Source organism: Epinephelus moara, chromosome 18 (genome assembly GCF_006386435.1).
Source record: "Epinephelus moara isolate mb chromosome 18, YSFRI_EMoa_1.0, whole genome shotgun sequence".
Taxonomy (NCBI): domain Eukaryota; kingdom Metazoa; phylum Chordata; class Actinopteri; order Perciformes; family Serranidae; genus Epinephelus; species Epinephelus moara.
In genome coordinates this window covers 12,101,256-12,113,367 of record NC_065523.1, presented here as the reverse complement: position 1 = coordinate 12,113,367, position 12,112 = coordinate 12,101,256, and the positions used below count along the sequence as shown (strand labels likewise).

At 39.3% G+C, this 12,112-nt stretch overlaps 1 protein-coding gene across 1 annotated transcript in view; it reads right to left on the bottom strand.

Annotated features, from left to right (window-relative positions):
- Window positions 1–11,577, bottom strand: part of LOC126405121 (myosin heavy chain, fast skeletal muscle-like) — a 16,079-nt gene extending 4,502 nt beyond the window's left edge. The window contains exons 1-26 of the mRNA XM_050068677.1: window positions 11,374–11,577; window positions 10,925–11,068; window positions 10,697–10,853; window positions 9,191–9,218; window positions 8,972–9,083; window positions 8,786–8,878; window positions 8,554–8,617; window positions 8,373–8,471; window positions 8,188–8,291; window positions 7,967–8,105; window positions 7,769–7,887; window positions 6,238–6,387; window positions 5,984–6,154; window positions 5,591–5,900; window positions 5,398–5,474; window positions 5,059–5,146; window positions 4,854–4,971; window positions 4,643–4,766; window positions 4,367–4,503; window positions 4,031–4,286; window positions 3,695–3,937; window positions 1,979–2,155; window positions 1,758–1,903; window positions 1,577–1,667; window positions 1,105–1,494; window positions 359–485 (exon numbers count right to left, since the gene is read on the bottom strand). Coding sequence (XP_049924634.1) covers window positions 359–485; window positions 1,105–1,494; window positions 1,577–1,667; window positions 1,758–1,903; window positions 1,979–2,155; window positions 3,695–3,937; window positions 4,031–4,286; window positions 4,367–4,503; window positions 4,643–4,766; window positions 4,854–4,971; window positions 5,059–5,146; window positions 5,398–5,474; window positions 5,591–5,900; window positions 5,984–6,154; window positions 6,238–6,387; window positions 7,769–7,887; window positions 7,967–8,105; window positions 8,188–8,291; window positions 8,373–8,471; window positions 8,554–8,617; window positions 8,786–8,878; window positions 8,972–9,083; window positions 9,191–9,218; window positions 10,697–10,853; window positions 10,925–11,068; window positions 11,374–11,577 — 3,868 coding nt within the window. The remainder of the gene's footprint in view (window positions 1–358; window positions 486–1,104; window positions 1,495–1,576; window positions 1,668–1,757; window positions 1,904–1,978; window positions 2,156–3,694; window positions 3,938–4,030; window positions 4,287–4,366; window positions 4,504–4,642; window positions 4,767–4,853; window positions 4,972–5,058; window positions 5,147–5,397; window positions 5,475–5,590; window positions 5,901–5,983; window positions 6,155–6,237; window positions 6,388–7,768; window positions 7,888–7,966; window positions 8,106–8,187; window positions 8,292–8,372; window positions 8,472–8,553; window positions 8,618–8,785; window positions 8,879–8,971; window positions 9,084–9,190; window positions 9,219–10,696; window positions 10,854–10,924; window positions 11,069–11,373) is intronic.
- Window positions 11,578–12,112: the final 535 nt, after the last annotated feature.

Sequence of the window (12,112 nt, the reverse complement as noted above, 5' to 3'; positions counted from 1 at the left end):
GGCGCAAGATGGCGACCTCTCTAAAGCAAGGCCCTTGCTATATATATATATAAAAGCATAATTATAAGGCTACGAAAACCAAATGAATTTTATTTTATAGCGATTATACACTTATATAAACATATTAATGGGTAGAATATTCAGATTCAGATTCAGATTTGATAATAAACCAGGCCAGATATTACACACTGGCCCTTTAAGTATAGTTTTCTGAAAATTCATAATATTACTTGAGAAACATTTTCAATGCAGGACTTGTATCAGATTACTTTTACAGTGTGGTATTCATTTGCTTTCCTAGAGGACCTAAGTACTTTCTCCACCACTGAGTGGTCAACAAGAGGAAGAAAAGACTTACTATTTTCAGCTTGAAACCGAGCCCTCTGATTGGTGAGATCACAAATTTGCCGCATGTTTTCATCATTCTTGGTCTTTAGCTCCAGAAGCTGATCTTCAAGTGAGCGACACGACTTCTCCAGGTTGACCTAAAGGAGTGTAAAAATAGTATTTCCATTTTAGGCAACTTTATAGTTTTACTCTGCGACATTTGTCTGACAGCTTTAGTTACTTTTCAGATTACAGATTTTTTTATCCCCATCCTGTCCAGTGAATGTGTATGTCTAGATGAGCAGATTTTGAATGTTTGTGAAAAACTGAAGGATGACGTGTTTTTATGTGTTGAGAAAATTCACCTACTTCTTAAGCTAAATAAACTCTTTAAAAACCCTCTCGGATCAGCTGGAGAAAGGTTGACTTTTTAGAGATACATGGTTCTCAGAGGACAGTGAAGCTACAAGCATGATGATATTATAAAACATGATGGATTGCTGTAGATTAAACTACCCAACAGTATATAAAGGAGTTGAAAGTAACACACACAACCACAGCAGGAAAATGCTTCATTATCCAAATACATCATATACTGTATAATAGTAAAACACTGACAGGGAACATTTTACTGCACAATGTGACTCAACTTCAGTCTGAATGCAGGACTTTTGGTTGTTTTGGAGTATTTTCACAGTGTGGTGTTAGTACTTTTACTTTAAGGATCTGAATTCATGTTTCATGCTAATGCCATATTCCAGATTCATAAAATCTCACCTTGGTTTTTGCAACTGTCTCCATATTAACAGACAAATCGTCGATCTCCATTCTCATCTCACTCTTTTCCTTTTCCAGTTTCTGTTTGATTCTCTGGAGGTTATCGATCTGCTCTCCCAGCTCAGCCATGCTGTCCGCCTGCTTCTTGCGCAGCGCGGCAGTTGTGGCCTCGTGGTGCAGCGTGGACTCCTCCAGGTCACGCCGCAGTTTGAGGAACTCGGCTTCCCGCTTCTTGTTCATCTCGATCTGAGCGGCCGTGGCTCCTCCGGACTCCTCCAGCCTCTCGCTGATCTCCTCGATCTCCCTGGTGAGGTCGGACCTCTGCTTCTCGATCTTTGCCCTGACGGCTCGTTCAGACTCAACTTCTTCCTCTAGTTCTTCAATACGAGCCTTAAAACAAAAAGTGCAGTATGCATATATGAGGGATGTTATCAGTGTGATTAATGCATGACTTTAATCTGAGTTTTATTACGTGGAGCTCCTTTATCTTCTTCTGAAACTGGTTGTTAATTGTTTGCTCGTCTGAAATCTTGCTGAGCAGCTGGTTGTTTTCAAATTCTTTTCTGCAAGGACAAGAAGACACAAGATGTCAGTTTAAACCCAAGATTTATTATCCTCATACATGCTGTACGTCATCAGTGCTGTGAACTTACTTCTTAATCTTCTCCTCAGATTGTTGTTTGTCATTTTCCAGGTCCATCAGGGATTCTTGTGTGAGTTTCAGATCCCCCTCGAGCTTCCTCTTGGCTCTTTCCTGGTCCATGCGGATCTTCTTTTCCTGCTCCAGTGAACCCTCAAGCTTGGAAGCAAATTGTAGAGAGTTAATTAAGATGTCAAGAGACACCGAAATATATTCTTGCCTGCAGCAACTCACATCATCCACTTGCTGTTCAAGCTTCGCCTTGGCTTTGGCCAGAGAGTTGACTTTGTCTTCCTCGGCTTGGAGATCATCCAGTGCCTGTTGATGAGCCTCCTGAAGGGCTCGCTTCTCTTTGGTCAGTTTGCCAATGTTTTCATCCTGAGCAGCCAGCTCCTCCATCAGGTTTTTCACCTGCAAAAAATAGTATTCATTATTACACATTAACTATGAACATTTCAACCAGTAAGTACTCAGAAAGCAGATAGTTTGGCCAATGCCGGAGAATATCAAGACTGATCAGAAAAAATACAAGGATTAATTGTAAAAACAAGATAATTATTTAAAGTAATCATAGTCATGTAGCACCAGTTACAAATGCTCAGATGTATGCGTTCATGTATCATCTAAATGCCCTTGCAAAAAATAAAAGTGATAAATATATTTTTGTGTAAAAGTTCAAAATTTTTGTTATGTAGAAACATAATTACTACCAGCTGAATATATTTTAATGAAACAAATGAACAGTTGCTTACATTTTATTTTTATGTAAACTCTATGTGCAGAGTAACTGCAGCTGTCAACCCAAATGTAATAGAATAACAAGTAATAAATGAATAATAAAAAAAAACAACTAAAAGTGCAAAATATGTATAAAAATCATGACAATATATTTTAAGTAATCCATGCTTGCTCTAATCTTGCAACCAATTATTGGAAAAATATAAATTGTATTTTCTTTGAGATTTAGGGCTGGGCGATATATGAAGAAAACCAAATACAATAGTTTTGAGAAAATACCTTGATGTCGATATTCCGACAATATTGTAGGGTTGACTATCGGTGCTTTCACAAAATATTCTCACAGTGATATTTTTGATAAATAATCAGTAATGTGGATATAATGACTTAGAGGGTAAAGGTAAATAATAGAACAGCTAGAACAGTCTGGTAAGTTCAGAAAATTACATTACTGTAATCCAGCCTTTAAAACCAGGGAATTGGCAACACTTGACAACAATTGACGATATCTCTCTATCACAATATCAATATAATATCAATATATTGCCTAGTCCTACTGTCCATACATGGAATTTACCAAATTCAGTAAAGTCTGGATGAAAATTACAGGTGTAGTGTTAAAAAACTATATTTGAAATAAATATTTCAAAATTGAGAAAAAGACAGAAATGGACCTGGTTTAGGGATTATAAGCAAAAATGCAAACTGCTTTATAAATGGTGCTTTGGTGGTATTTTAAGGTGGCTGTATCTGTTGTTTGTAACTGTGACCAAATTTAATTGAAATGTTACATTTTGTTTTTCTGTTGTTGGAGAAAATCAAGCCCAGTGAGATCAAATAAGGCTTGGTACAAGGAGTAATTAAGAATTAAGAATTTTTGCAATTTATGTAAAATTGGAAAAAGAAAAATGGTATTTAATCCAGGATCATCCAGACATTGAATGTACTAGTTATATGAAGGTTTAATGAAAATGTTGAAAAATCTGCCAAAAAAGGGAGCATGGTTTAGAAGTTAAAGCAAAAATGCAGAGAGCTTTATAAATGGCCACATGGTGGCTGTGTCTGCACCAAAAACTCATGTGTTGTTAGTTGGCCAATGACCAAATATACCACAACCAAAGTTCATTGAAATGTTGTTTTTCAGAAACCCTGCTCCATTCAGTAGGAGCTACATGGAGGTACCAACCACACAGACTGGGCAAAATCACAAACCTTGTTTTCTGTCGCATGTTTCTCCTTCTCTACTTTAGCCAGAGTGATCTCCAGGTCATCAATGTCCTTTTTGAGCTCAGAGCATTCGTCTTCAAGTTTCCGCTTCTTGGCAGTCAACTCAGCGTTCATTTCCTCCTCATCCTCCAGTCTCTCGGTCACCTCTTTGAGTTTGGCCTCCAGCTGGATTTTGCTCTTGATCAAGCCTTCGCATCTCTCCTCTGCATCGCAAAGATTTTCTGAGTCCTAAGAAAAAAAAACAGAGAGAACAACACTGATGTGCATGTCCTTTGGATGATTCAACTGAGATCAGTGGTTTTCATTTGTAGTGACACTCACAGATTGCACTTGCAAAAGGAGGTTATTTTTCTCCTGTAAAAGAGAAACCATTTTCTCCTCAAGATCCTTCCTCTTCGACTCTGACTTAGCCAGATCCTCCTTACATTTGATGAAGTCCTCTTTCATGGTTGCCATTTCCTTTTCAGTCTCTGCACTCTTCAGAAGTGGCTTTATTTTAAAGAACAGCTTCATCCATGGCCAGTGCTTCACATTCATGAACAAGCGCAGGTTATATTGCAGAATCCAGACACAGTCTCTGTAAGATACACAGCAGCAGTGTTAAGTGGCATTGGTTTGGTTTCTATCATTGTAAAGTAACATGGGTGGTGACCTTACTTTTGAGCAATTAACTTGGAGAATTCTTTCCTCATGAGATAACCACGACACAGGGCTTGAGTCTGGGTCACTAGAGAAACTAGTTTTTCATCTCGCAGCTCCTCTAGAGTGCCGAGTAAGCCAGCTTTGAAGAAGACCTGCAACATTATTGTGTAGAATTGCTGCATCCAGTCCAAAAAAAAAATCAATCAATGTGTTGCTTTTAAGGCCAAAATCTATACACAGTGTTTCCAAACGCCTTTAAAAGGTAACCCTATTAGGCTTTTAGACACATACCTTTGTAGCCCCAAATCTGTACTGAGTGTGGTCAACATCGATTGAACCAAGAAGCTTCTCTGCAGCTTTCTTTCCATCAATGAACTGTCCTTCAGGGATGGCACTGGCATTAAGGATTTTGTACCTGTTCAAATATGGATATTGAAAGATTATCACAAACTGGAATCACTTAGATGAAAGCACAAGTAGTAGTTATCGGGAGCTCCCTGACCTCTGCTTGAAGTCAGCATAAATAATCCTGCTGGGGAATCCCTTCCTGCAGATCCTGATACCCTCCAGCACACCGTTACAGCGCAGCTGGTGGATAACCAAGTGATTGTCCATGATACCTACAGTGAAATAAACATGAGCTGACTGGCAACAGACGGAAGCAGCATATTTATACAAGACATACAGTGTTTGTCAGATCTTTGTACCTGGAGTTTTTATCTCATTTGGAATCAGGCAACGCACAAAATGAGGATGGGTGCTCCTCAAATTTGTCATTAGTTTTCCAAGATTTTCCTGCAGGGGATCAAATGTTATTACATCTTTTTAAAAGGTCAAACACTGACAATAAAAAAGTTTTGCTTCTTGCCCTGATTTGGCATTGGATCAAATCCGCCCTCCGTAAAGTTCAACAATGCAACCAACCGTTACTGTTGACGGATGGAGCTTATTGGAAGCAGAGCTGAAATGTGTGGAACCACCATTTTAAGGGATCAATTCAGGACAAGAAAAAATCATACCTAAACAGATTATTAAGACTTTTGTACCCTGAAAACTGCAGACACCGTCTGAAATGAGCCGCCTTTCTTCTTAGCTCCTTTCTTTGCACCTTTGCCACCAGCATCTCCACCCGATTCTAGAAAGCAGACACTGAATTAATTATCTGGCATTTTCTAAGGTATGATGCTTGGTAGACTCTGTCTTTGGAAATTATTTTTGAAAAGCTTTAAAAACAAGTACCTGCTTCAGCACCAGAAAATGAAGCATACAAGAAGGACAGCAATTTCATTGATGACTTCTGGTACAGCTGCACCACAGACTCATTCAGAGGGTCTTTGTTCTTCTCCAGCCAGCCGGAGATGTTGTAGTCCACAGTGCCGGCATAGTGCACCAGAGTAAAGTGAGCCTCAGGCTTGCCTTTGACAACCTTTGGCTTTTGGAAAGCATTGTTTTTTCCAAGATGCTGGTCATAAAGTTTGTTCTTAAAAGAAGTGTCTGATGCCTTGGGGAACATACACTCCTCTTCAAGGATGGAGAAGATGCCCATTGGCTGTTGAATGTATCAGATATACATTATATATGGTGCCTTAAATTAGGTAAAACACTTCCCGATGTGCAGCAAGTTAATCCTACCTTTTCAATGAGCTCAATGCAGGCTGCCAAGTCCATACCAAAGTCAATGAACTCCCAGTCAATCCCTTCTTTCTTGTACTCCTCTTGTTCCAACACAAACATGTGGTGGTTGAAAAACTGTTGCAGCTTCTCGTTGGTGAAATTAATGCAGAGTTGCTCCATGCTGTTGTACTGTGAGAAGCATTAACTTGTGACATATCAACACAAAACTGAGAATCATCACCATCGACTGACCAAAATGTTACCAGACTCACATCAAATATTTCAAATCCAGCGATGTCCAACACCCCAATGAAGAACTGTCTTGGTTGCTTGGTGTCCAGCATCTCATTGATTCGAATAACCATCCATAAGAACATCTTCTCATAGACAGACTTGGCCAGAGCACCAACTGAATTGGTGACCTGATTAGGAGATTTTGAGGATGCACGAATCAGTAACACAAAATATGGAATTTTATGCAAACAGGGTAAATAAACTTGCCCAAAGTGCACATGGATTGGGGTAGGGTGGAGTTAGAAGTGGGGGTTATTTGTTACATTTTGCCCTGACTAAACCATAATGACTGACATAGCCATCCCACCAACTTCAGATTCAGTCGATATTGACTATGAAAAGCTATTGCCTGAAGCTTAAGAGTTTAGGACTTGGTATTTCTGTAAGTGGACTTACAATAACCTGAACAGCATTGCCAATCTCATCCATGCTTGTCGCCATTTTTTAGGCATTTTCTGTTGCTATTTTTCACATATGTAGCTAGCAAGCTATGTAGGAAGGTGACAACAATATTCTTAGTCCCATTAAAGCTAAAACACAAGACCTACAGAGATTAAGAATGGGCTAACCAATCAGTAGCAGTTCACATTTTTCAGGATAATTAAATAAATTGTAGAGCTTAAGGGTTACTTTCATAACTTAAAACCCCTTTTTTTTCTCTTTTTTTGTAGCTGATGTGGCTAGGTGGTTTGCAAGCAATGCAGGAAGCTGTCGTTGCCATTATCAATCCCATCTAGGACACATGGAAACCATCCCAATACACAACACCCAACCTACAGTTTATGACATGCTGAGCAAATAGGTGCTACGAGCCATGATTCAGAGGTCTGAAACCAGGCTACTTGTTATGGAAGGAAGTGCACCGGGCTTTGAAGCCAATTTTCGTAGTGGTCAAACATGGAATTACAACTTCCAAATCCATCAGGTGATGCCATTGGGCCAAAAAAATACTTTTTCCAATAGACTTACTTTGTGAAAGAGATGTCTGTAAATCGGTGAATATATTTTCTTGAGTGCCACGACCCTGCAAAATGACTGAATTTACAGAATTTGATCCATTCTGTCCAACAACATTTGGAAAGTCTGTACGGACAAATTAATTTATTCACATTAAAGTTAGCGAAGTGATGTAGTCAACTGGTGAGCTGGTGGAAGTCTCTAGTGTGCTTGCTCTATAGGCCCAAAAATGCGCAGGCAATGTTGATCATCTGGGTCATTTTCTAGCAGCAGTTGAATGTTTTTGGCTTCATGCACCACTGACCAACTTTCATATCATGAACAGGGTCCCACCTTCGTTGCTGTATCCAGTTCTCTTTATACATGCAACTGATTAGATGTTTCTATTTGTAACTGGCTGTAACAAGGTGTCCGGATGTTAAAAGTCACAGTCAGTTCAGGCAGAATATGCAACTCAGCTATAACATTGCCTCCACCTCATGCATTATTTTGTTATATTAGTACACCTTACTGTACATTATCACTTGTAAAATGTTGGTGTTGTCAGAGTACCTGGGGGACTGTCTGGCCCTTGGTGACATATTCATTCCCCACTTTCACTCTGGGGTAGCAGAGGCCTTTCAACAAGTCAGCGGAGTTTAGACCCATGAGGAAAGCCACTTTGTCTGCCACTGAGAGACAAAAATACATTACTGCTAATATCAGCATGTCTTCGTTGATATATAAAAAGACAAAAGTGAGAAGTCTCACCCTCTGTGCCATCGGGCTCCGCCTGCTCCTCCCGCTGCTTCTGCTTGAACTTCATGTTTCCATAATGCATCACAGCGCCTGTCAGCTTGTAGATGGACATTTTCTCATCGGTGGTAAAGCCCAATACATCAGTGGCTGTCTGTTACATTAAATCCAGTGTTAGTAGTAGCAGCCAAAAATATTTGTATGCTATTGAAGGGGAGAGACAAGAAACAGCTCACATCTGTAGCAACCAGCTCTTCTTTGTCGTCGATGCTGGCCACAGTGATCTGCCCCTGACTAATCATGGGGTAGTCATATGGGTTTGTTGTTATGAGAAGCATTTCTGAAGAGACAAACAAAAACAATTACTCATTTTCTGAATTCAAAATATTTTTACCTACAAGATATAAAGTCCTCACCACACCTATAAGCTCTGGTTTGTGGCCAGTCAGTATCTGGTAGAAGATGTGGTAGCTCCTCTCTTCAGACAACTGGAACGACACTCTTGACTTTTCCAGCAAATCTATATTCAGTTATAAAATGATGATTGTTAATTAGTAAATATACATGTAACAAACAATATTAATGTGGAAAAACAAACTCACAGGTTTCAATATCCGCAGAAGCCAGTTTTCCTGTGGTTCCAAAGTGAATCCTGATGAATTTACCCTGTGAAATATAAAATCCTCCGTGAAATTGGGCAAATTGCACGAGACAATATCTAAGTTTGAAATAAATATTTCTGAAGTATTTTAAGAAGACGACAAGGTTGCAGTTCTTTGACCGTTGGACAAACGGTCTCTTTTAAAAGATCCGATTTTGGGAGCTCAAACTTACAAATCGTGAGGAGTTGTCATTCCTCACAGTCTTGGCGTTCCCGAATGCCTCCAGCAAAGGGTTCGCTGAAATGATTTGATCTTCCAGTGTCCCCTGGAAAACACAACCAGAATCAATGTCAGATACAATCCTATTGTATCTTTGTGTTGATGTTTTTTTCAGGCTCATATCTTGTTGGGGGATTACCTGTATTTTACCAGAGGAGTGCTCTTTCTTGTCGCCACCAGCCACTGCGATTGTCGCAAAGTACTGGATGACACGCTTGGTGTTGACAGTCTTCCCTGCACCGGATTCTCCACTGTAAAGACAGAATCAAAGAAGAGACCTGAAGAAAACAAATTACACTGTACATTTGTTACTGACTGCATTATATGACACAGTTTACTAGAACGCAACATGACTCACGTGATCAGGACAGACTGGTTCTCACGATCTGTTGGTAATAAAAAAAACCTTCAGAGGCAGTTTTGTCTCAATGAAGTGATGCAAGTGTGAAGTGATAAAGTGGCTGAAAGGCCTTGGTATTATGATTGGGATCCTACATAACCACCAAATTTCCAAAGTTGCAGCAATTATTTTACTTTAGAGATTTTTGTTTTTGCCTTTGGTATTCATGATGGTTTGAAGTGGCCGAGGCTCAGCTGGGAGCAATGGAATGTCACTTACTTTAGTGCACCAGTCAGGATTTAGCAATATTTACATTTGAGCTTGAGACCACTGTCAATGAAATCTGACCAAACCACACCCACACAGTCCAAATGAAGAAGATGAGTACAGTTTTTGAGTGTTAAACTTTTAATTAATCATTCCTAAGGAGGTTTTTTTTTCACTGTGGAACTTTAATTGTTCCTTATTTAGCCGTAACTATTCAAGTTTTAAAAACAACTTTAATTTGGTATTATGTTACTGTTGTGAAATGGCAGCAACTATGGCCACAGGTGGCAGTTACAGGATAATGGTACATTGAATTTTTCTTATTTTTGTGTTTGTTATTATTATTAATAATAATTATATTGTTGTCATTGTTAATAATTATAATTTTAATGAGGTTTGTTATTGTTTGTCTATTTTACTAGCACAACTAAATTCAACCAGTCCCTTTGAATTCTGCAAAACCTTGCAATTCTGTCCACAAATATGACCAATCATTGTAGTTTCCTGCAAGTCACCAAACTCACGTTCTTGTTTCTAGCTGTAAGGATGCAGACATGTGTGATACGAACATCTCATATTTACCAACAAAAATCACTGCTAAAGACCATCTAAGGCAATTCCCTGATGTTCTGCATGAAAGTGGGGGTAAACTGTTATGCAACGCGTGCAAGGTAGCACAAACGATTGACAAACACTTTTCTATGTCAAAACACACCCGAAGAGTGACTGACACACGTTGACAACAGACGAGACAAATCACCATGACAGAGGCTGATGAATTCAGATCTATTGCACGTGCTGAGAGCATCAAGGTCGGTTAGATTAAATATGCATGGTTAATGGTAACGTTAGTGTAACATAAATCACTTCTTTCAAAAGTATCGTCTTGTTTTAAACTTAAGTTTCACCAACAATGCGTTTGTAAGTCCAATGGTTAAGAATGAAGTTAGCAAAAGATTCGGATACTTCTGTGTCAAAATATTGGCATTTGGTATTTGCCCTAGAAATATATGCTTTTTTAAATCCCACAAAAATGCACACTTAAGCATAATTAAATAAATATAGATTTTTTTGCAATAAAACCAACAATTCTCTGACAGTTCAACAAATCGTTTCAACACAGTTGTGAGAGACTTACATCATATCTTCAGTACTGATATGACTGGCCAATTTGATATTGAGGGTCAACATCTGCTCTTGTTCAGTTACAGTTCTCAAGGTTTTGACATTCTCAAATAACTCCTCACTCTTCCTTACCTGTAAGCATATTTTGATATGCATTATCAGAAACGGAGAAAATGTGAGGTGGGGCCTCCATGCGCTTCTTCCCTCTGTAGGCCGCCACCACAATTGGGTCGTACACAGGCAGCCACTTGTAAGGGTTTACAGTGACACAGAAGAGCCCAGAGTAGGTCTGTGGATGAGCATATATCACATGTTAGGTGGGTGAGTGAGAATCAAACAAAGAGATGACTAATAACTTACATAAATCATCCACGCTGCATAACGATCTTTGAGGTTAAACAGCACAGAGGGCTCATTGAGGTGGGTCATCATGGCCATGTCCTCAATCTTATCGTACTTTGGGGGATTCATGGGATGGCAGTCTTCCTCCTTGACTGTTACAATCTGGAGAATAAAGTGAAAAGAGGAGAAAAGGTGAAATGATACTGACTGGAGAAAACAATGTATTTCCAATAAAATGTGGGTTTCTTTATACAATTAAAGCACCAAACCAGCTGAGGCTTAATGTCCCCTACTGTTATTTTTATGTTACAGTCCAAATTACATATTCTTTACATTACACTAATCGGTTTAAAGCATGCTATAGTGTTTTTCCCAGGCAGCCACTGCTTCCAGTCCATTTCTTTACAATATAATTTTATTATTTTGATTATTTTTGAGCAGTAATTCAGTTGTTTAGACACATCTACCTCATCAGCTTCAGTCTTCACAGTGACTTGGCCACAGTCTTTGTTCTGGATTAGACCTTTGATGTACAGCTCCTTGGCATTAGGCACAAAGCAGGCTGTTCTGGCATCAAATGGTCGGTTCTGAGCCTCGACTCTCTCCTTCTCAGGTTTGCGGAGAAAGATGGCCGCTGGCCCATACTGGGCCATCTCGGCATCGGAACTCATGTAGGTATCTGAAGGTAAAAAACAAAAAAGCAAGAAAAAGAGACACACTGAAGTGAAAACAACTAAACATTTCAAAAGATTTCTAATCAAATGATTTATACTTTTGTATGTGACTTACCAGCTTTACACACTCCAGCAGAATTGAATCAGAGCCACCAATGTTGACAGATGCCAGAGGGGAAAATGATGGATCTTATGAACTGTCAGTAAATGGCAGGACCCTAAGTGAACACCAGCAGGAGGCTGAGGCGCCTTTTATCAAGACGAATGTGCTGCTCAAACCGGACGCTCCAAACTTGGCAATGTCATTCCATTCAAATGTCAATCAAGTCACATTATCGATCTCTGCTCTACACTTAAAAATGGCACAGGATCTTGTAGTGGTAATAGGAATGTGTCAGCAGCGACAGGTGATGATCCTCAAGCACTATTTTTACATGCCTTCCATGCTGTCAAGAACTGTCATTAACTACTTAACTTTAATGTCGTGTTTGCTGCTCAGAAGGACTACATCTCATGTTGAATGCATAATGAG